Here is a 25,176-nt window from a genome sequence, read left to right on the forward strand (position 1 = left end):
ATTCCGGCATTAGTTACCTGGGCGCACGTATTCCGGCATTAGGTACCTCGGCACACGTATTCCAGCATTAGTTACCTGGGCAAACGTAGTCTGGCATTAGTTACCTGGGCACACGTATTCCGGCATTAGTTACCTGGGCGCACGTATTCCGTCATTAGTTACCTGGGCGCACGTATTCCGTCATTAGTTACCTGGGTGCACGTATTCCGGCATTAGTTACCTGGGCACAGGTATTCCGGGTTTAGTCACATGGGCACACGTATTCCGTCATTAGTCACCTGGGCCCACATAGTCTGGCATTAGTTACCTGGGGCACAGGTTTTCCGGGTTTAGTCACCTGGGCACACGTATTCCGTCATTAGTCACCTGGGCACACATAGTCCGGCATTAGTTACCTGGGCGCACATATTCCGGCATTAGTTACCTGGGCGCACATAGTCCGGCATTAGTCACCTGGGCGCACGTATTCCAGCATTAGTCACCTGGGCGCACGTATTCCGGCATGAGTTACCTGTGCACACGTATTTCTGCATTAGTTACCTGGACACATGTATTCCGGCATTAGTTCCCTGGGCACACATATTCCAGCATTAGGTACCTGGGCGCACGTATTCCAGCATTAGGTACCTGGGCGCACGTATTCCAGCATTAGGTACCTGGGCGCACGTATTCCAGCATTAGTTACCTGGGCGCACGTATTCCAGCATTAGGTACCTGGGCACACGTATTCCAGCATTAGGTACCTGGGCACACGTATTCCGGCATTAGTTACCTGGGCGCACGTATTCCGGCATTAGTTACCTGGGCACACGTATTCCAGCATTACGTACCTGGTCGCACGTATTCCAGCATTAGGTACCTGTACGCACGTATTCCGGCATTAGTTACCTGGGCGCACGTATTCCAGCATTAGGTACCTGGGCGCACGTATTCCAGCATTAGGTACCTGGGAACACGTATTCCGGCATTAGTTACGTGGGCACACGTATTCCAGCATTAGGTACCTGGGCACACGTATTCCGGCATTAGTTACCTGGACACACGTATTCCGGCATTAGTTACCTGGGCGCACGTATTCCGGCATTAGTTACCTGGGCGCACGTATTCCGGCATTAGTCACCTGGGCAAACGTATCACATATTCCAGCATTAGTTACCCGGGCGCACGTACTCCAGCATTAGTTACCCGGGCACACATATTCCAGCATTAGTTACCCGGGCGCACGTATTCCAGCATTAGGTTCCTGGGCACACGTATTCCGGCAATAGTTACCTGGGCGCACGTATTCCAGCATTAGGTACCTGGGCGCACGTATTCCGGCATTAGTTACCTGGGCACACGTATTCCGGCATTAGTTACCTAGGCGCACGTATTCCGGCATTAGTTACCTGAGCGCACGTATTCCAGCATTACGTACCTGGGCGCACGTATTCCAGCATTAGGTACCTGTACGCACGTATTCCGGCATTAGTTACCTGGGCGCACGTATTCCAGCATTAGGTACCTGGGCGCACGTATTCCAGCATTAGGTACCTGGGAACACGTATTCCGGCATTAGTTACCTGGGCACACGTATTCCGGCATTAGTTACCTGGGCGCACGTATTCCGGCATTAGTTACCTGGGCGCACGTATTCCGGCATTAGGTACCTGGGAGCACGTATTCCGGCATTAGTTACCTGGGCAAACGTATCACATATTCCAGCATTAGTTACCCGGGCGCACGTACTCCAGCATTAGTTACCCGGGCACACATATTCCAGCATTAGTTACCCGGGCGCACGTATTCCAGCATTAGGTACCTGGGCACACGTATTCCTGCATTAGTTACCTGGGCACACGTAGTCTGGCATTAGTCACCTGGGCGCACGTATTCCAGCATTAGTCACCTGGGCACATGTATTCCGGCATGAGTTACCTGGGCACTGGGCGCACGTATTCCTGCATTAGTTACCTGGGCACACGTATTCCAGCATTAGTTACCTGGGAACACGTATTCCGCATTAGTTACCTGGGAACACGTATTCCGCATTAGTTACCTGGGCACACGTATTCCAGCATTAGGTACCTGGGCACACGTATTCCGGCATTAGGTACCTGGGCACACGTAATCCGGCATTAGGTACCTGGGCACACGTATTCCGGCATTAGTTACCTGGGCGCACGTATTCCGGCATTAGGTACCTCGGCACACGTATTCCGGCATTAGTTACCTGGGCAAACGTAGTCTGGCATTAGTTACCTGGGCACACGTATTCCGGCATTAGTTACCTGGGCGCACGTATTCCGTCATTAGTTACCTGGGCGCTCGTATTCCGTCATTAGTTACCTGGGCGCACGTATTCTGGCATTAGTTACCTGGGCACAGGTATTCCGGGTTTAGTCACATGGGCACACGTATTCCGTCATTAGTCACCTGGGCACACATAGTCTGGCATTAGTTACCTGGGGCACAGGTTTTCCGGGTTTAGTCACCTGGGCACACGTATTCCGTCATTAGTCACCTGGGCACACATAGTCCGGCATTAGTTACCTGGGCGCACATATTCCGGCATTAGTTACCTGGGCGCACATAGTCCGGCATTAGTCACCTGGGCGCACGTATTCCAGCATTAGTCACCTGGGCGCACGTATTCCGGCATGAGTTACCTGGGCACACGTATTCTGGCATTAGGTACCTGGGCACACATATTTCTGCATTAGTTACCTGGACACATGTATTCCGGCATTAGTTCCCTGGGCACACATATTCCAGCATTAGGTACCTGGGCGCACGTATTCCAGCATTAGGTACCTGGGCGCACGTATTCCAGCATTAGGTACCTGGGCGCACGTATTCCAGCATTAGTTACCTGGGCACACGTATTCCAGCATTAGGTACCTGGGCACACGTATTCCAGCATTAGGTACCTGGGCACACGTATTCCGGCATTAGTTACCTGGGCGCATGTATTCCGGCATTAGTTACCTGGGCACACGTATTCCAGCATTACGTACCTGGGCGCACGTATTCCAGCATTAGGTACCTGTACGCACGTATTCCGGCATTAGTTACCTGGGCGCACGTATTCCAGCATTAGGTACCTGGGCGCACGTATTCCAGCATTAGGTACCTGGGAACACGTATTCCGGCATTAGTTACCTGGGCACACGTATTCCAGCATTAGGTACCTGGGCACACGTATTCCGGCATTAGTTACCTGGACGCACGTATTCCGGCATTAGTCACCTGGGCACACATAGTCCGGCATTAGTCACCTGGGCGCACGTATTCCAGCATTAGTCACCTGGGCGCACGTATTCCGGCATGAGTTACCTGGGCACACCTGGGAACACGTATTCCGGCATTAGTTACCTGGGCACACGTATTCCGGCATTAGGTACCTGGGCACACGTATTCCGGCATTAGTTACCTGGACACACGTATTCCGGCATTAGTTACCTGGGCGCACGTATTCTGGCATTAGTTACCTGGGCGCACGTATTCCGGCATTAGGTACCTGGGAGCACGTACTCCGGCATTAGTTACCTGGGCAAACGTATCACATATTCCAGCATTAGTTACCCGGGCGCACGTACTCCAGCATTAGTTACCCGGGCACACATATTCCAGCATTAGTTACCCGGGCGCACGTATTCCAGCATTAGGTACCTGGGCACACGTATTCCTGCATTAGTTACCTGGGCACACGTAGTCTGGCATTAGTCACCTGGGCGCACGTATTCCAGCATTAGTCACCTGGGCACACGTATTCCGGCATGAGTTACCTGGGCACTGGGCGCACGTATTCCTGCATTAGTTACCTGGGCACACGTATTCCAGCATTAGTTACCTGGGAACACGTATTCCGCATTAGTTACCTGGGAACACGTATTCCGCATTAGTTACCTGGGCACACGTATTCCAGCATTAGGTACCTGGGCACACGTATTCCGGCATTAGTTACCTGGGCGCACGTATTCCAGCATTAGGTACCTGGGCGCACGTATTCCGGCATTAGTTACCTGGGCACACGTATTCCGGCATTAGGTACCTGGGCACACGTATTCCGGCATTAGTTACCTGGGCGCACGTATTCCGGCATTTGTTACCTGGGCACACGTATTCCAGCATTAGGTACATGGGCACACGTATTCCAGCATTAGGTACCTGGGAACACGTATTCCAGCATTAGGTACCTGGGCACACGTATTCCTGCATTAGTTACCTGGGCACACGTAGTCTGGCATTAGTCACCTGGGCGCACGTATTCCAGCATTAGTCACCTGGGCACACGTATTCCGGCATGAGTTACCTGGGCACTGGGCGCACGTATTCCTGCATTAGTTACCTGGGCACACGTATTCCTGCATTAGTTACCTGGGCACACGTAGTCTGGCATTAGTCACCTGGGCGCACGTATTCCAGCATTAGTCACCTGGGCACACGTATTCCGGCATGAGTTACCTGGGCACACGTATTCCGGCATTAGTTACCTGGGCGCACGTATTCCAGCATTAGGTACCTGGGCGCACGTATTCCGGCATTAGTTACCTGGGCACACGTATTCCGGCATTAGGTACCTGGGCACACGTATTCCGGCATTAGTTACCTGGGCGCACGTATTCCGGCATTAGTTACCTGGGCACACGTATTCCAGCATTAGGTACCTGGGCACACGTATTCCAGCATTAGGTACCTGGGAACACGTATTCCGGCATTAGGTACCTGGGAGCACGTATTCCGGCATTAGTTACCTGGGCATACGTATTCCGGCATTAGTTACCTGGGCACACGTATCACATATTCCAGCATTAGTTACCTGGGCGCACGTATTCCAGCATTAGGTACCTGGGCACACGTATTCTAGCATTAGGTACCTGGGCACACATATTCCAGCATTAGTTACCTGGGCACACGTAGTCTGGCATTAGTCACCTGGGCGCACGTATTCCAGCATTAGTCACCTGGGCACACGTATTCCGTCATTAGTCACCTGGGCACACATAGTCTGGCATTAGTTACCTGGGGCACAGGTATTCCGGGTTTAGTCACCTGGGCACACGTATTCCGTCATTAGTCACCTGGGCACACATAGTCCGGCATTAGTTACCTGGGCGCACGTATTCCGGCATTAGTTACCTGGGCACACGTATTCCAGCATTAGGTACCTGGGCGCACGTATTCCAGCATTAGTTACCTGGGCACACGTATTCCAGCATTAGGTACCTGGGCACACGTATTCCGGCATTAGTTACCTAGGCGCACGTATTCCGGCATTAGTTACCTGGGCACACTTATTCCAGCATTAGGTACCTGGGCGCACGTATTCCAGCATTAGGTACCTGTACACACGTATTCCGGCATTAGTTACCTGGGCGCACGTATTCCAGCATTAGGTACCTGGGTGCACGTATTCCAGCATTAGGTACCTGGGAACACGTATTCCGGCATTAGTTACCTGGGCACACGTATTCCGGCATTAGGTACCTGGGCACACGTATTCCGGCATTAGTTACCTGGGCGCACGTATTCCGGCATTAGTTACCTGGGCGCACGTATTCTGGCATTAGGTACCTGGGAGCACGTATTCCGGCATTAGTTACCTGGGAAAACGTATCACATATTCCAGCATTAGTTACCCGGGCGCACGTATTCCAGCATTAGTTACCCGGGCACACATATTCTAGCATTAGTAACCCGGGCGCACGTATTCCAGCATTAGGTACCTGGGCACACGTATTCCTGCATTAGTTACCTGGGCACACGTAGTCTGGCATTAGTCACCTGGGCGCACGTATTCCAGCATTAGTCACCTGGGCACACGTATTCCGGCATTAGGTACCAGGGCACACGTATTCCAGCATTAGTTACCTGGACACACGTATTCCGGCATTAGTTACCTGGGCGCACGTATTCCAGCATTAGTTACCTGGGCGCACGTATTCCAGCATTAGGTACCTCGGCACACGTATTCCAGCATTAGTTACCTGGGCAAACGTAGTCTGGCATTAGTTACCTGGGCACACGTATTCCGGCATTATTTACCTGGGCGCACGTATTCCGTCATTAGTTACCTGGGCGCACGTATTTCGGCATTAGTTACCTGGGCACAGGTATTCCGGGTTTAGTCACATGGGCACACGTATTCCGTCATTAGTCACCTGGGCACACATAGTCTGGCATTAGTTACCTGGGGCACAGGTATTCCGGGTTTAGTCACCTGGGCACACGTATTCCGTCATTAGTCACCTGGGCACACATAGTCCGGCATTAGTTACCTGGGCGCACATATTCCGGCATTAGTTACCTGGGCACACATAGTCCGGCATTAGTCACCTGGGCGCACGTATTCCAGCATTAGTCACCTGGGCACACGTATTCCGGCATTAGGTACCAGGGCACACGTATTCCAGCATTAGTTACCTGGACACACGTATTCCGGCATTAGTTACCTGGGCGCACGTATTCCAGCATTAGTTACCTGGGCGCACGTATTCCAGCATTAGGTACCTCGGCACACGTATTCCAGCATTAGTTACCTGGGCAAACGTAGTCTGGCATTAGTTACCTGGGCACACGTATTCCGGCATTAGTTACCTGGGCGCACGTATTCCGTCATTAGTTACCTGGGCGCACGTATTTCGGCATTAGTTACCTGGGCACAGGTATTCCGGGTTTAGTCACATGGGCACACGTATTCCGTCATTAGTCACCTGGGCACACATAGTCTGGCATTAGTTACCTGGGGCACAGGTATTCCGGGTTTAGTCACCTGGGCACACGTATTCCGTCATTAGTCACCTGGGCACACATAGTCCGGCATTAGTTACCTGGGCGCACATATTCCGGCATTAGTTACCTGGGCACACATAGTCCGGCATTAGTCACCTGGGCGCACGTATTCCGGCATTAGGTACCTGTGCACACGTATTTCTGCATTAGTTACCTGGACACACGTATTCCGGCATTAGTTCCCTGGGCACACATATTCCAGCATTATGTACCTGGGCGCACGTATTCCAGCATTAGGTACCTGGGCGCACGTATTCCAGCATTAGGTACCTGGGCGCACGTATTCCAGCATTAGTTACCTGGGCACACGTATTCCAGCATTAGGTACCTGGGCACACGTATTCCGGCATTAGTTACCTAGGCGCACGTATTCCGGCATTAGTTACCTGGGCGCACGTATTCCAGCATTACGTACCTGGGCGCACGTATTCCAGCATTAGGTACCTGTACGCACGTATTCCGGCATTAGTTACCTGGGCGCACGTATTCCAGCATTAGGTACCTGGGCGCACGTATTCCAGCATTAGTCACCTGGGCACACATATTCCGGCATGAGTTACCTGGGCATACGTATTCCAGCATTAGGTACCTGGGCACACGTATCACATATTCCAGCATTAGTTACCTGGGCACACGTATTCCAGCATTAGGTACCTGGGCACACGTATTCCGGCATTAGTTACCTGGGCACACGTATTCCGGCATTAGGTACCTGGGCACACGTATTCCGGCATTAGTTACCTGGGCACACGTATTCCGGCATTAGGTACCTGGGCACACGTATTCCGGCATTAGTCACCTGGACACACGTATTCCGGCATTAGTTACCTGGGTGCACGTATTCCGGCATTAGGTACCTGGGCACACGTATTCCGGCATTAGTTACCTGGGCACACGTATTCCAGCATTAGGTACCTGGGCACACGTATTCCGCCATTAGGTACCTGGGCACACGTATTCCAGCATTAGGTACCTGGGCACACGTATTCCAGCATTAGTTACCTGGGAACACGTATTCCGGCATTAGTTACCTTGGCACACATATTCCAGCATTAGGTACCTGGGCACACGTATTCCTGCATTAGTTACCTAGGCACATGTATTCCAGCATTAGTTACCTGGGCACATGTATTCCAGCATTAGGTACCTGGGCACACGTATTCCGCCATTAGGTACCTGGGCACACGTATTCCAGCATTAGGTACCTGGGCACACGTATTCCAGCATTAGTTACCTGGGAACACGTATTCCGGCATTAGTTACCTTGGCACACATATTCCAGCATTAGGTACCTGGGCACACGTATTCCTGCATTAGTTACCTAGGCACATGTATTCCAGCATTAGTTACCTGGGCACATGTATTCCAGCATTAGGTACCTGGGCACACGTATTCCGGCATTAGTTACCTGGGTACACATATTCCAGCATTAGATACCTGGGCACATGTATTCCAGCATTAGTTACCCGGGCGCACGTATTCCGGCATTAGTTACCTGGGCGCACGTATTCCAGCATTAGTTACCTGGGCACATGTATTCCTGCATTGGTTACCTGGGCACGATGTTGGTAATGATTGGGAATGTATCACGCATATCAGACGCCGTCCTTTATAAACTACGCGTACACTGAGCAAAAGTCATCTGACTGGGAGTAGCGGAGGATCTGTGATTAATTAGCCAATTAGCCATCGTGGTGTAAACCCCTCTGCCAAGTCACAGGCCTATGGTTCATCGGCAGATATACAGCTGTGCCCCCGTACACTGCATTCTAATACCCTGCCTGGCAAAATGACCATTACCCTGAGCATAAATTCACATACCCAGTAACCTGTATGGAATAATAACGCTTGGCCTGTATATGGCCACAAAGCTCCTTGGTGACAGCTAATTACCTCACATTGATCATTTAGGGGTCTCCCATGTGGACAAGTTGATAACGGCACCTGGGGTGATGGTAGGATGGAGCAGGAATACGTGTGACCCCACAGCCAGTTCTCTCTCCCGGTTGGTGTAATAATTGTTTATGTGTTACAGGTGGGGAGCAGTCTCCGGTATCCCTGGACAAGCTGCCGCTTATCGTGGGCTCCTGTCTGGGCGCTTTGGCCTTCATTGGCATCTCCATTATGCTGATCCTCATTCTTCTCTTCAAGACGTAAGAACCGCTGTTACGTTGTCATTAACCGATACACACCGCGCCCATCCCTTACACACGAGTCTGTGGCTGAACCCGCCCAGCTGGGCATGGCATTGTGAGAAATGGGCATGGGGTGGGTGAGTGAGGACATAATTCAGGTGGATCGGATGTGTGGCCTAATTTATTGATGTTCCTGTCTGTAATGTCAGATATACTAGCATGTAATAACATGGATATCGCCGGCTACTCTTACATGCTAGCCTACCTGACATTCATAAATGATGAGGACTCGTCCAGTGTTTGTTTAATAAACCTATAAATATGGCCCCTCCACTGTGTGCAGGATGCTGGTGCACATTAATAACACATTTCCAAATAGATTCACTGAGAATGTAATTACTGGCCCAATGTCAACGGACAACCCTCCAAAGTGAGAGGCAACATGTCTACTCCTCTCTGCCCCACAAACAAGAAGGAGACATTTCATTATGTGGTAAATATTGGACTTTGTGAAACCCTCATTTCATGCACCTTAGCAATCGTTACAAAGAAATGTGCAGCTTGTTATGTGATTTTATGTTTATAATGTATAAAGTGATTTCATACCCTCTTACCACTTTTGATTATTCATGCAACAATTAATATAATTATCCCTTATTTATAATATGGCACCATAAGGGGATCCGCAGCGCTTTACACAGGACATAAACAGATACTCTCCCCAAGCCCAGGATATCGGAGGGGAAACTCCAGATGCAAATCACAGAGTAGACTGAGAACTCTGATGGGCATTTCAAGGGCATCGTTTCAGCCTTACTTCCTGTGAAGGGCCATGCCATATGTTATATACAGTATGCACAGGATACCTATAGCACTGATACAAACATAGCTAATATATAAAGCACATTACTGTATACAGGGCCTGATTCATACCGTACACAACTGTGAATACGCACGCAATCTGCCGATTGTTTCGCACTGTACATGCGTCAAAGCCACAGTGCACGTGCGCAAACTGGCCGCTGCGATGGGATGCAGAGGCTACGCAGACCCATAGCAGAGTGATTGACAGGAAGTACCGTTTGTGGGTGGTGACCGGGGGGTGGTCTGGGAAACGCAGGCGTGCCAGTGCCGTTGCAGGGGTGTACATAAATTAGCCACTGCGAAGCCTTACGCAGTGTGAGGTCTCATAGCGTGCGTGGCTGTCAGCAATTTCTGAGTAAGGTCAGGTGTGCATGAGGCTCCGATGGTGCTCGATTGTACCGATGTTTTCACAGTCTTGCTACCCATTACGGATGTGCGTGTAAGGTAAAGTGGGCGTCCTTATTTAGTGCTGCGGCGGCATAGCGATCACAATAGATTAATTTACAATCGCACTGAACTGCGTGCGTACGCTATATTGAGATCCCTAGTGAATCAGGCCCACAGAACGTAACTTTGACTTTAATGACTTTGCATCACCATCTTGTGGCCAAAGGTGGTAATGCAGTTTTTTTTCTAATTTAAATTTATGTTTGGTGGAAAATACAGTAAGTATTAATTTTGGGGGATTCCATGCACCCCCTTTCACTCCCACTTATACCCAACAAGCAACTTCTGGTGACCTTTGGCCTGAATCAGAGATGTACGCTAATGCTGCCGCAGCTGCGAATTTGTACACCGCGGCTGTGTGAAAGATTCTGCGAATGTCACAGCTGCCAGGATTTGCATTGAGACGCCTACCGGCGACTTTGCAGATGCAAGCGAACGTGCGTACAAAGATGCAGGCGCGGTAGGCTATCCGTCTATTATCTGCCTTCTGAGTAATCCTACGGTTGCACCGAGTTGCTACGGGAACTGTGACGGTGGAGCCATTTTGACTGCGTAAGAGATTGCAATCGCAGGCAGAGACACGTCCTGAAAATGGTCGCGACACGCCTATGTTCCAGTCGCCACCTCCCTGTTGCCACCCACAAAAGGTCCCTGTCTGGTAATAACTTTGAGAATAAATTCTCGCTGCGAGCGACAATGAAAATGAACCTTGACGCATGCGCAGTGTGACTCAGACGTGGGTCACCGATAATCGCTCACACTGCGTAAACATCGTTTGAAATAGGATGAAAGGAAAAACTTCTCACTTAATCTAATAAATAAATAAAAAAAAGTATCGGTTACATTATTTATTTATACAATATAGCGCCCGCACATTCCGATGTACTTTACAATTGGTAATAAAACGTTAATAAAAAGAGACTGTGTAATAACAGACAGACAGACAGACAGACAGACAGAGAGGTGAGAGGGCCCTGCTGGGATGAGACACATTAATGGCATCTCTCCCCAGGGCACATTAGTGGCTTATACAGTGACCTGGGTTGTTGTGATACCTCGTTAGTCTGCAAACATTCAGTATTCCTTTGCTGTATATATATATATATATATATATATATATACTGTAGGTGATTGTGTCCCCTGTGTATTTCCAGCAAACGGCGAGAGACGCCATATACTGACAGGCTGCAGCATTATATCAGCTCAAGAGGTGAGTGTGATGTTCACCGGGCTACGGATATACAGGGTAATGCTGAGACTTGCAGTTCCACAAAAAGAGGAGTCTGTTTTATTTATACTTAAAGCACTATCATAACTGCAGGACACAGTATATAAATACTGTATGTACGCGGAATCGTATGTATATTTCCTATACATAATCCCTGAAATAGATGTAACTTCTGTGTGAGCTGTGTGATCATGTAATAAGCCCGTACACCGCCACAGGGAGAGTGAAAACATTGTACCACTAATAATCATTTGTATCCCGTCATCAGACCTCATTCCCCACAGCCATTGTAATGCCGCATCTTGTTCTACTACATTCTCCACTGTGCTGTAATTTGTATGTGACTTCCCTCAGAGATCTCACTGCCAGCGTCATTAATAACTAAATACTGCAGAACCATCCATGCACTGCTCCCAGTCTCCACATCTCTGAGTTATGGTTCTAAAAATTCTACAGTAAATGTGTCTGTCAGGCCTAAAACTAAACTGAGTAGGTAAAAAGGGTCCTAGTCTGTGATATCACCATAGTATCCCTTCCAAAAATATACTAAATGTTCTGTATTTACAGGAAATACTAGATTACCAACTGCAGATCCATGCAAATTGCTAACCACAGACCATAGATGATGCATGCTAATTACCATATACAGACCACAGATGTTGCATGCTAATTACCATATACAGACCACAGATGATGCATGCTAATTACCATATACAGACCACAGATGATGCATGCTAATTACCATATACAGACCATAGATGATGCATGCTAATTACCATATACAGACCACAGATGGTGCATGCTAATTACCAATATACAGACCACAGATGATGCATGCAGATGACCTAATAATGACCATAGATGATGCATGCTAATTACCATATACAGACCACAGATGATGCATGCAGATGACCTAATAATGACCATAGTTGATGCATGCAGATGACCTAATAATGACCATAGTAGATGCATGCAGATGACCTAATAATGACCATAGTGGATGCATGCAGATGACCTAATAATGACCATAGTGGATGCATGCAGATGACCTAATAATGACCATAGTGGATGCATGCAGATGACCTAATAATGACCATAGTGGATGCATGCAGATGACCTAATAATGACCATAGTGGATGCATGCAGATGACCTAATAATGACCATAGTGGATGCATGCAGATGACCTAATAATGACCATAGTGGATGCATGCAGATGACCTAATAATGACCATAGTGGATGCATGCAGATGACCTAATAATGACCATAGTTGATGCATGCAGATGACCTAATAATGACCATAGTGGATGCATGCAGATGACCTAATAATGACCATAGTTGTTGCATGGAGATGACCTAATAATGACCATAGTGGATGCATGCAGATGACCTAATAATGACCATAGTGGATGCATGCAGATGACCTAATAATGACCATAGTGGATGCATGCAGATGACCTAATAATGACCATAGTGGATGCATGCAGATGACCTAATAATGTCCATAGTTGATGCATGCAGATGACCTAATAATGACCATAGTGGATGCATGCAGATGAACTAATAATGACCATAGTGGATGCATGCAGATTAACTAATAATGACCATAGTGGATGCATGCAGATGACCTAATAATGACCATAGTTGATGTATGCAGATGACCTAATAATGACCATAGTTGATGAATGCAGATGACCTAATAATGACCATAGTTGATGCATGCAGATGACCTAATAATGACCATAGTGGATGCATGCAGATGACCTAATAATGACCATAGTTGATGCATGCAGATGACCTAATAATGACCATAGCGGATGCATGCAGATGACCTAATAATGACCATAGCGGATGCATGCAGATGACCTAATAATGACCATAGCGGATGCATGCAGATGACCTTATAATGACCATAACGGATGCAAGCAGATGACCTAATAATGACCATAGCTGATGCATGCAGTTGACCTAATAATGTCCATAGCTGATGCATGCAGATGACCTAATAATGACCATAGTTGATGCATGCAGATGACCTAATAATGACCATAGTTGATGCATGCAGATGACCTAATAATGACCATAGTTGATGCATGCAGATGACCTAATAATGACCATAGTGGATGCATGCAGATGACCTAATAATGACCATAGTGGATGCATGCAGATGACCTAATAATGACCATAGTGGATGCATGCAGATGACCTAATAATGACCATAGTGGATGCAAGCAGATGACCTAATAATGACCATAGTTGATGCATGCAGATGACCTAATAATGACCATAGTTGATGCATGCAGATGACCTAATAATGACCATAGTTGATGCATGCAGATGACCTAATAATGACCATAGTTGATGCATGCAGATGACCTAATAATGACCTTAGTTGATGCATGCAGATGACCTAATAATGACCATAGTTGATGCATGCAGATGACCTAATAATGACCATAGTGGATGCATGCAGATGACCTAATAATGACCATAGTGGATGTATGCAGATGACCTAATAATGACCATAGTGGATGCATGCAGATGACCTAATAATGACCATAGTGGATGCATGCAGATGACCTAATAATGACCATAGTGGATGCATGCAGATGACCTAATAATGATCAAAGTTGATGCATGCAGATGACCTAATAATGACCATAGTTGATGCATGCAGATGACCTAATAATGACCATAGTTGATGCATGCAGATGACCTAATAATGACCATAGTTGATGCATGCAGATGACCTAATAATGACCATAGTTGATGCATGCAGATGACCTAATAATGACCATAGTTGATGCATGCAGATGACCTAATAATGACCATAGTTGATGCATGCAGATGACCTAATAATGACCATAGTTGATGCATGCAGATGATCTGATAAAGACCATAGTTGATGCATGCAGATGACCTAATAATGAACATAGTTGATGCATGCAGATGACCTAATAATGACCATAGTTGATGCATGCAGATTGCTACATTTGTTGCCTTCCTCTACTGTCTACTGCATAAACATTTCGGTTACAAGTACCCTCTATACTAGGAGCAGGCATAGTGACCCAGTGCTGTTCATGAGATTAGCAGAAAGATCTGAATGACACTAATTATCCACTTGTGAGTACAAAGTGCATTCATGTTATTGGGATATGTAGGTTCCTTTGTAGAATACTGTACAAATAAATGATGGTATATAGGTGTGAAGGGATCTATGTATTGAAATAAATGGTTTGTGGAAGCAATAATTGTGGTCTCATTTGGGAAACATGCTGTTAACTGATATTTCTTCTGTCTTTAGGTATAGGGGTGAAATATTATATCGACCCTTCCACGTATGAGGACCCCACAGAGGCCGTACGAGAGTTTGCCCGTGAGATTGATGTATCGTTTGTGAAGATTGAAGAGGTCACGGGAACAGGTACAGGCTGAGATGCTGCAATTCACAATACCCAACTCGTCCCCTCGGCTGCCCCCACAACACCCAACAATTCGTCCCCTCACCCCACAACACCCAACAACCCGTCCCCTCACCCCACAACACCCAACAACCTGTCCCCCCACCCCACAACACCCAACAACCGCCCCCTCAGCTGCCCCCACAACACCCAACAACCCGTCCCCCCACCCCACAACACCCAACAACCCGTCCCCCCACCCCACAACACCCAACAACCCGTCCCCCCACCCCACAACACCCAACAACCCGCCCCCTCAGCTGCCCCCACAACACCCAACAACCCGCCCCCTCAGCTGCCCCCACAACACCCAAAAATCCGCCCCCTCAGCTGCCCCCACAACACCCAACAACCCGCCCCCTCAGCTGCCCCCACAACACCCAACAACCTCCTGCCCCCTCAACTGCCCCCACAACACCCAACAACCCACCCCCTCAGCTGCCCCCACAACACCCAACAACCCCCTGCCCCCTCAGCTGCCCCCACAACACCCAACAACCCACCCCCTCAGCTGCCCCCACAACACCCAACAACCCACCCCTCAGCTGCCCCCACAACATCCAACAACCCGCCCCCTCAGCTGCCCCCACAACACCCAACAACCCGCCCTCTCAGCTGCCGCCACAACACCCAACAACCCGCACCCTCAGCTGCCCCCACAACACCTAACAACCCCCTGCACCCTCAGCTGCCCCCACAACACCCAACAACCCACCCCCTCAGCTGCCCCCACAACACCCAACAACCCACCCCCTCAGCTGCCCCCACAACACCCAACAACCCCCTGCCCCCTCAGCTGCCCCCACAACACCCAACAACCCACCCCCTCAGCTGCCCCCACAACACCAACAACCCACACCTCAGCTGCCGCCACAACACCCAACAACCCGCCCCCTCAGCTGCCCCCACAAGACCCAACAACCCACCCCCTCAGCTGCCCCCACAACACCCAACAACCCACCCCCTCAGATGCCCCCACAACACCCAACAACCCACCCCCTCAGCTGCCCCCACAACACCCAACAACCCGCCCCCTCAGCTGCCCCCACAACACCCAACAACCCCCCCCCTCAGCTGCCCCCACAACACCCAACAACCCACCCCCTCAGCTGCCCCCACAACAGCCAACAACCCGCCCCCTCAGCTGCCCCCACAACACCCAACAACCCGCCCCCTCAGCTGCCCCCACAACACCCAACAACCCACCCCCTCAGCTGCCCCCACAACACCCAACAACCCACCCCCTCAGCTGCCCCCACAACACCCAACAACCCGCCCCCTCAGCTGCCCCCACAACACCCAACAACCCCCTGCCCCCTCAGCTGCCCCCACAACACCCAACAACCCACCCCCTCAGCTGCCCCCACAACACCCAACAACCCACCCCCTCAGCTGCCCTCACAACACCCAACAACCCACCCCCTCAGCTGCCCCCACAACACCCAACAACCCGCCCCCTCAGCTGCCCCCACAACACCCAACAACCCGCCCCCTCAGCTGCCCCCGGGATCTGTCATGCTGAGCAGTGTTGGGATAAGGCGGATTACAAGGGAAATCAGTAATTAGTAAAACAAGTAGTGAGAGCTACCGACGCAAATAGTCAGGTCCGGCGGAGAGCCAACACCGAAAATAATGACCTCAGGCTCCCGATCGTTAATTAGGAAACACTTTTAGATCTATGACAGAGAACTAAATCTGATCAGTTTACTATAAAGGAAAAACTAACTTAGTTCAGTAGTCATGGACACAGTGCAGCTTGTACCTCTTACTATGATAACTATCCTGGGTGTCCTTTATGTCCGCTGCCCAGGTGTCATCCTCAGTTCTCTCTTTTACACATTACGTTCCGGCTATCTCTAAATTCAGCCCCTTCCACCTCCACAACATCATCTCCCGGACCCGGCCCTGTTCCACCATAAAGGCCACCCAAGCTCTCCTTCACACACTCATCATTTCCCATCTAGACTACTGTAGTCTCCTCCTTGGCTTCCATCACACTCTCCTCTCACCACTTAGAGCTATCCTTAATTCTGCCGCTTGTAGTATTCTCCTCTCATTACCATGTGCCGCCAGCATCCCGTCTGCAACCTGAGTTATCAGCCCCATGTCCCACTCAGAATCCAGTTCAGACTTTTAATTTCTCCCAGAGAGGAGATGCAGATGACCACTCCAGGGACAGGGCCGGGCTCTTCATGGAATTAGGTTCCATCCTCGTCATGGCACAATGCTGAGAATCACGGGTCTGGTAGGAAGGGACGGGGCTAAAATTACACAAATTGCGTCATATTGGTCCCGCTCCCTCTATGGACCTGCGATTTCCGGTATATTAGTGTATTTCAGTTTTTAACCTCATGTGTATTAAAAAATGTGATTTAGAGGCTACCATATGTGTGGCACAGAAACGCATTAATTAGTGGGAATTGCCACAAAATGGATGGACCCCTAAGATTTCAATTATGATACAAACAAAGAGGGGGGATTGGCAGAGTGGGCCCTTTACTCGGGGATCTAGGGATAGAAAACGGAGCTGTCAGGAAGGCAGAATGTTCAATAACCCAGAAAAGTACAAGAAAGAAACTTTTCTGCACAGTCTTCCCAAAGGAAGGTTATTTATATTACTGATTAATGTCTCAAATGTTCAGTAAATAGTATATACCGTATCATCTAGCAAACACAGAATTAATACCACATAAACTGTCACAAAATAAATAACACATTAAGAGTAAAATGAACATATGTTAGTACAAACAGGGTCGTAACTAGGGCAGGGGGCTCTGTTTGGACCTGTCAATGTTCCTGTTTATTATAATTATCCCCAGCATCTCCTGGCCTCCCCTATCTCTTCCCTGGCCCTTCCCCATGAGGCCATGGCCCTCTCTCAGGTGCACTATATTATGTCCCTATTTATCCCCAGCATCTCCTGGCCTCCCCTATCTCTTCCCTGGCCCTTCCCCATGAAGCCATGGCTCTCTCTCAGGTGCACTATATTATGTCCCTATTTATCCCCAGCATCTCCTGGCCTCCCCTATCTCTTCCCTGGCCCATCCACATGAAGCCATGGTCCTCTCTCAGGTGCACTATATTATGTCCCTATTTATCCCCAGCATCTCCTGGCCTCCCCTGTCTCTTCCTTGGCCCTTCCCCATGAGGCCATGGTCCTCTCTCAGGTGCACTATATTATGTCCCTAATTATCCCCAGCATCTCCTGGCCTCCCCTATCTCTTCCCTGGCCCTTCCCCATGAGGCCATGGCCCTCTCTCAGATGCACTATATTATGTCCCTATTTATCCCCGGCATCTCCTGGCCTCCCCTATCTCTTCCCTGGCCCTTCCCCATGAGGCCATGGCCCTCTCTCAGGTGCACTATATTATGTCCCTATTTATCCCCAGCATCTCCTGGCATCCCCTATCTCTTCCTTGGCCCTTCCCCATGAGGCCATGGCCCTCTCTCAGGTGCACTATATTATGTCCCTATTTATCCCCAGCATCTCCTGGCCTCCCCTATCTCTTCCCTGGCCCTTCCCCATAAAGCCATGGCCCTCTCTCAGGTGCACTATATTATGTCCCTATTTATCCCCAGCATCTCCTGGCCTCCCCTATCTCTTCCTTGGCCCTTCCCCATGAGGCCATGGCCCTCTCTCAGGTGCACTATATTATGTCCCTATTTATCCCCAGCATCTCCTGGCCTCCCCTATCTCTTCCCTGGCCCTTCCCCATGAGGCCATGGCCCTCTCTCAGGTGCACTATATTATGTCCCTATTTATCCCCAGCATCTCCTGGCCTCCCCTATCTCTTCCCTGGCTCTTCCCCATGAGGCCATGGCCCTCTCTCTGGTGCACTATATTATGTCCCTATTTATCCCCTATTTAACTTAGGTAACGGACTACAAGTCTCAGACTTTTGCTATACTGAATATACTGAATATATATTGGCCAGGCTGAGAACTTAGGTAACGGACTACAAGTCTCAGACTTTTGCTGATAAGCAATGTTATTTAGCATATCACTGCATAGTATATTAGTTTGATGTTTTTAGTTTCTTTGTTAGTTAGCTCATTGAGCCTGTTATTAGCCTAGTGGTATGTGCTGTGTGTTTGTTTAACTCAATTTATTGCTAGCCATATTAGTGGGAGGGTGCTGGGCTTGTAAGCAATCAGTAATTTAACATGCCAGGTCTCCTACATATTGGTCATTAGTAGGCTGGAATAGCCTGGCTGGAATTGCCCCATTCAGAAGTGCATTTTAAGATTAATACTAGCGTTACACCAGCGTTGAACCGAAGTGGAACAGAAGGGAAACAACCGATCTGCACTTCTAAAAACCTAATCTAGATTTGGAGAAAAACCATCAACAAAGGTGATTTTAAAATCTCACTGCTACAAATTCCTGCTGACTGCATAACCTGGACTTTCTACACTGAACTCTGATTGCTACAAAAACTCTGGCCATCACTTGCTACTATTTGTGCTGCCTCTGTGCTTAACAGATAATCTTACTGAATACTGTTAATATCAGCTTAACTCTGTAATAATGTCTTTTTACCTTAGCACTTTGGCCTAGTCTTACATGATCTAGCTACTGCTACTCTCTACTCTAATATTCAATTTCTGCTCCCATCTTATCTCCACCTTTTCTAAACTCTATACTATATTTTTGTTGTGCTGACACTGTACCTCATCCTCACCATGACCATGTTGTCTCCTCCCTTCACTCAGTTTCTAACTAATCTTTTATTCTGCCCCCTGACTCCACCTCTATCCTTTCCCTCTGGTCTCCTCCATCTCCTCCTATCTCCCCTTCTCTCTCTGCCTTCCTCCCCCTCTTCTCCCATTACTCCATTTTCTTTCTCTTATACCCACCAAGGATCCTACTACCCCACTGGTAATCTTTCCTCCCTTACTTATCTCCCTGTCACTTCGCCCCACTTTCATTCACGTCTCCTTAACTTCCCTCCCTGCCCACTTCCTACAGGGTCCCCTCCTAGCACAGGAGCCAGCATGATCCCTACACTCTATTCATCTTGGTCTCCCAAAGTATTCTCATCTCCACGCTATTGCAATCCTGATAATCTCATTCACATCTCTCCTATCAACTCTGTCACTCTATCCTGTGCCCTCTGGAATGCCAGATCAGTCTGTAACAAACTGGCCCCCACCCATGACCTTTTCATCTCCAACTCCCTGAATCTCCTGGCCATTACTGAAACCTGGATTTTACCCTCTGACACCACTTCTCCTGCAGCTCTCTCTTATGGGGGCCTCACCTTCTCCCACACCCCCAGGCCTGGGGGCCGCCATGGTGGTGGTGTTGGGGTCCTTCTATCCCCTGGTTACTCATACCAACATATACCATCAGAACCATCCCTTACATTCTCCACATATGAAGTTCATGCTATACGCCTCTTCCAACCAGTACACCTCAGAGTAGCTGTCATCTACCGTCCCCCTGGCCCTCCCTCCAAGTTCCTTGACAACTTTGCTTCCTGGCTCACTCACTTTCTCTCCTCAGACCTTCCCTCTATTATCCTCGGTGACTTCAATATTCCTATTGATATCCCCACAGAATCTGCTGCCTCCAAACTACTCACTCTCACTTCCTCATTTGGACTCTCCCAATGGACCTCCTCACCCTCCCATGCGAGTGGGCATTTGCTTGATCTGGTATTCACTCACCGTTGTGATATTTCTGCTTACTCCAATTCCACATTCCCCCTCTCTGACCATCACCTCCTCTCTTTTAACCTATCCCTCTCTCCTTCCCCTCCACTACCTCCGAAAGCCACCATCACTAAGCGTAACATTGAAGCCATCGACACTGCTTTCTTTTCTTCTCTACTTGACTCACTTCTCTCCCCTATCCTCTCTTTCTCCTGCGCTGAACAAGCTGCTTCCCTATACAATGCCTCCCTTACTTCTGCTCTTGACTCTGTTGCTCCGGTGAGCACTACTCACCCTCGCAAATCCATACCTCAACACTGGCATTCCAAATGCACCAGATACCTGCAAAAATGTTCACGAACCACCGAGCGACAGTGGAGAAGATCACGCTCTCAGGCAGATTTTCTCCATTTCAAATTCATGCTGTCATCCTACAGTGCTGCCCTTCCCTCTCTAAACAGTCATATTTCAAGAATCTCATCTCCTTCCTGTCCTCAAATCCCCAGCGTCTCTTTTCCACCTTCAACTCCCTCCTCTGCCCACCCCCTCCTCGTCTCCCCTCCTTGCTCTCTGCCACTGACTTTGCTACCTATTTCACATCTAAAATTGATTCCATACATCAGGACATCATATCCAACCAGTCCCCCTGCTATCCACTTCCTCCTTTCCTGGATCACCCCTCCCCATCCATTTTACAGACTCTGACATCCTTCTCCCCTGTGACTGGAGAGGAAGTTAAGGCCCTTATCCAGTCCTCCCCCCCTTCCACCTCTCCCCTCGACCCTATCCCCTCCCACCTCCTCCGCTACCTCTCTCCTTCTGCCTGCTCCCATCTTGCCCACCTCCTTAATCTCTCCCTCTCATCTGGCACTGTTCCTTCTGCATTCAAGCATGCCCGTGTTTCCCCCATTCTTAAAAAACCTAACCTTGATCCTAACATTCTCTCTAACTACTGGCCAATCTCTCTCCTCCCTTTTGCCTCCAAACTCCTTGAGCGTATTGTTTACAACCGCCTTACCACTTTTCTTTCCTCCCACTCCCTCCTTGACCCTTTTCAGTCTGGCTTCCGTTCTCTCCACTCCACTGAAACTGCCCTCACAAAAGTCAGCAATGACCTCCTTGCTGCCAAATCCAAGGACCACTACTCACTGCTCATTCTCCTTGATCTCTCTGCTGCTTTTGACACTGTGGACCACCCTCTACTGCTGCATATACTTCACTCCCTTGGTCTACGTGACACTGCTCTCTTCTGGCTGTCCTCCTACCTCTCTGACCGTTCCTTCTCTGTTTCCTCTCATGGCGACTCCTCCCCCCACAGCCTCTTACAGTAGGTGTTCCCCAAGGTTCTGTTCTTGGACCTCTCCTATTCTCTCTCTATACGTCTTCTCTAGGTAAACTCATCAGCTCTTTTGACCTCCATTATCATCTCTATGCTGATGATACTCAGATCTACCTTTCCTCACCTGATCTTTCCCCCTCTCTCCTGACTCGTATCTCTAACTGTCTCTCTGCTATCTCTTCCTGGATGTCCCAGCGATTTCTCAAACTTAATATGTCTAAGACTGAGCTGATAGTCTTCCCACACTCCCACATAACATCATGTCCCACTATTTCTTTATTACTAGATGGCATTACTATCTCATCTAGCCCCAAAGTGCGTTGTCTTGGAGTCATCCTGGACTCTTCCCTCTCCTTTAAACCACACATTCAGAACCTCTCACAGTCCTGTCATTTCCATCTCAAGAATATTTCCAAGATCAGACCCTTTCTCACCCAGGATGCTACCAAAACCCTTGTACATTCACTGGTCATGTCCAGACTGGACTACTGTAACCTTCTCCTAGCTGGCCTCCCCAAATCCCATCTCTCTCCTCTCCAGTCTGTGCTCCATGCTGCTGCTCGGCTCATCTTCCTCTCCAAAAGCTCTACATCTGCCTCCTCTCTTTTGCAAGCCCTCCACTGGCTCCCATTCCCTTTCAGAACCCAATTCAAGGCTCTTACACTCACTTACAAAGCCCTCACCCATTCCTCTCCCATTTACATCTCTGATCTCATCTCCCTTCACTCTTCTGACACGCCGCCTTTCATGCCAATTGATTACTTCCTCCCACTCCCGCCTCCAAGACTTTGCCCGTGCTGCTCCTCACCTTTCGAACTCCCTCCCTCTCCCTATCAGACTCTGCACCTCTCTACCATCTTTCAAACGAGCTCTTAAGACCCACTACTTCATTAAAGCCTTCCAGCTCTCATCCTAACTTGCTGCTACATCTTCCTTTCTCCCGGCCCACCCCATTCTGTGTTACTCCAGTTTGTCTTCCCCTCCCTTAAAGAATGTAAGCTCTTTCGAGCAGGGCCCTCTACCCTCTTGTGCTTCTCCCTACTGTAATTTAATTTATCTCTTACTAGCCACTAGGGCAACTAACACTTGGCTGCTAATGCGGGCATTAATGTCACTATTATAGCAATGTTTATCCATGTCCTGTATTGTATTGTATTGTATTGTAAGTCAATGGTTACTTTTTTGTCTATGTACTTTGTAAGGCGCTGCGGAACACTTGTGGCGCCATATAAATAAATGATAATAATAATAATAATAATAATAATAATAATAATCCCCAGCATCTCCTGGCCTCCCCTATCTCTTCCCTGGCCCTTCCCCATGAAGCCATGGTCCTCTCTCCGGTGCACTATATTATGTCCCTATTTATCCCCAGCATCTCCTGGCCTCCCCTGTCTCTTCCCTGGCCCTTCCCCATGAGGCCATGGTCCTCTCTCAGGTGCACTATATTATGTCCCTAATTATCCCCAGCATCTCCTGGCCTCCCCTATCTCTTCCCTGGCCCTTCCCCATGAGGCCATGGCCCTCTCTCAGATGCACTATATTATGTCCCTATTTATCCCCGGCATCTCCTGGCCTCCCCTATCTCTTCCCTGGCCCTTCCCCATGAGGCCATGGCCCTCTCTCAGGTGCACAATATTATGTCCCTATTTATCCCCAGCGTCTCCTGGCCTCCCCTGTCTCTTCCCTGGCCCTTCCCCATGAGGCCATGGCCCTCTCTCAGGTGCCCTATATTATGTCCCTATTTATCCCCAGCATCTCCTGGCCTCCCCTATCTCTTCCCTGGCCCTTCCCCATGAGGCCATGGCCCTCTCTCAGGTGCACAATATTATGTCCCTATTTATCCCCAGCGTCTCCTGGCCTCCCCTGTCTCTTCCCTGGCCCTTCCCCATGAGGCCATGGCCCTCTCTCAGGTGCCCTATATTATGTCCCTATTTATCCCCAGCATCTCCTGGCCTCCCCTATCTCTTCCCTGGCCCTTCCCCATGAGGCCATGGCCCTCTCTCAGGTGCACTATATTATGTCCCTATTTATCCCCAGCATTTCCTGGCCTCCCCTATCTCTTCCCTGGCCCTTCCCCATGAGGCCATGGCCCTCTCTCAGGTGCACAATATTATGTCCCTATTTATCCCCAGCGTCTCCTGGCCTCTCCTATCTCTTCCCTGGCCCTTCCCCATGAGGCCATGGCCCTCTCTCAGGTGCACGATATTATGTCCCTATTTATCCCCAGCATCTCCTGGCCTCCCCTATCTCTTCCCTGGCCCTTCCCCATGAGGCCATGGCCCTCTCTCAGGTGCACTATATTATGTCCTTATTTATCCCCAGCATCTCCTGGCCTCTCCTATCTCTTCCCTGGCCCTTTCAACCGCAAGGCCAGGAGTGATTTTGGCTCTGTCAGAGCCAAAATCACTCCCACTGACATCACTAGTGATGTCAGTGGGGCCGGCTTCAGACGGTAGGCGTTCCCTTGGGAACGCCTCCGTCTGGCAGGCACGCCCACCAAAGGGGGCGTGCTGTCAGTCACCATCGACAGCACGCCCCCTTTGATGAGACACTCCGAGCAAAGGAAAGTCCTTCGCTCATCGGGTCTCGCGCATGCGCACGACAGAGCTCCCTCCGTCGTGCGCATGCGCAGTGGGGACCATCGACCCAATTGCGAGCGGACAGCCGCTAGCGAGTGGGTCTGAATGAGGGCCTATGTCCCTATTTAAAAAATGAAAAATGCTCTCTCTGGCACAGGGCACCAAAAGGTCTAGTTACAGCTCTGAGAACAAATATATGTTTGTGATTGCACTGCTGTCTAATGCTGAAAACACATTGCCCGATATATCGGACTTTCAATTGAATGGACGATATATCGTGTGTGAGCCGGACAGTCTGTACCGACATTCACAGGCATATCGCGTCGGCTCTGCATCACTTCCTACCGCTCATACACTTGCTGCACAGGCTGCTGGGGAGGGGGAGTGACGCGACCCCTGGCTAGCGGGACCCCCGGTCAGATGACAGATGATGGTTGGTCAGTGTGTATGAACAACCATCATCTGCAGATACATCTTTCAGGTGTGTACCCAGCTTTACTGCAGACCATTGCAAGGACTCCTGAAACAACATTACTGCAGACCATTGCAAGGACTCCTGAAACAACATTACTGCAGACCATTGCAAGGACTCCTGAAACAACATTACTGCAGACCATTGCAAGGACTCCTGAAACAACATTACTGCAGACCATTGCAAGGACTCCTGAAACAACATTACTGCAGACCAT

At 49.3% G+C, this 25,176-nt stretch overlaps 1 protein-coding gene across 2 annotated transcripts in view; it reads left to right on the forward strand.

Annotated features, from left to right (window-relative positions):
- Positions 1–25,176, forward strand: part of LOC148516902 (ephrin type-B receptor 5-like) — a 170,968-nt gene that overhangs the window by 128,446 nt on the left and 17,346 nt on the right. For both annotated transcript variants that reach the window (XM_088479377.1, XM_088479378.1), the window contains exons 8-10: positions 8,810–8,927; positions 11,375–11,430; positions 14,755–14,874. In XM_088479377.1, coding sequence (XP_088335503.1) covers positions 8,810–8,927; positions 11,375–11,430; positions 14,755–14,874 — 294 coding nt within the window. The remainder of the gene's footprint in view (positions 1–8,809; positions 8,928–11,374; positions 11,431–14,754; positions 14,875–25,176) is intronic.

The sequence above is a fragment of the Taudactylus pleione genome, unplaced genomic scaffold (genome assembly GCF_031769625.1).
Source record: "Taudactylus pleione unplaced genomic scaffold, aTauple2 ptg000231l, whole genome shotgun sequence".
Lineage (NCBI taxonomy): Eukaryota > Metazoa > Chordata > Amphibia > Anura > Myobatrachidae > Taudactylus > Taudactylus pleione.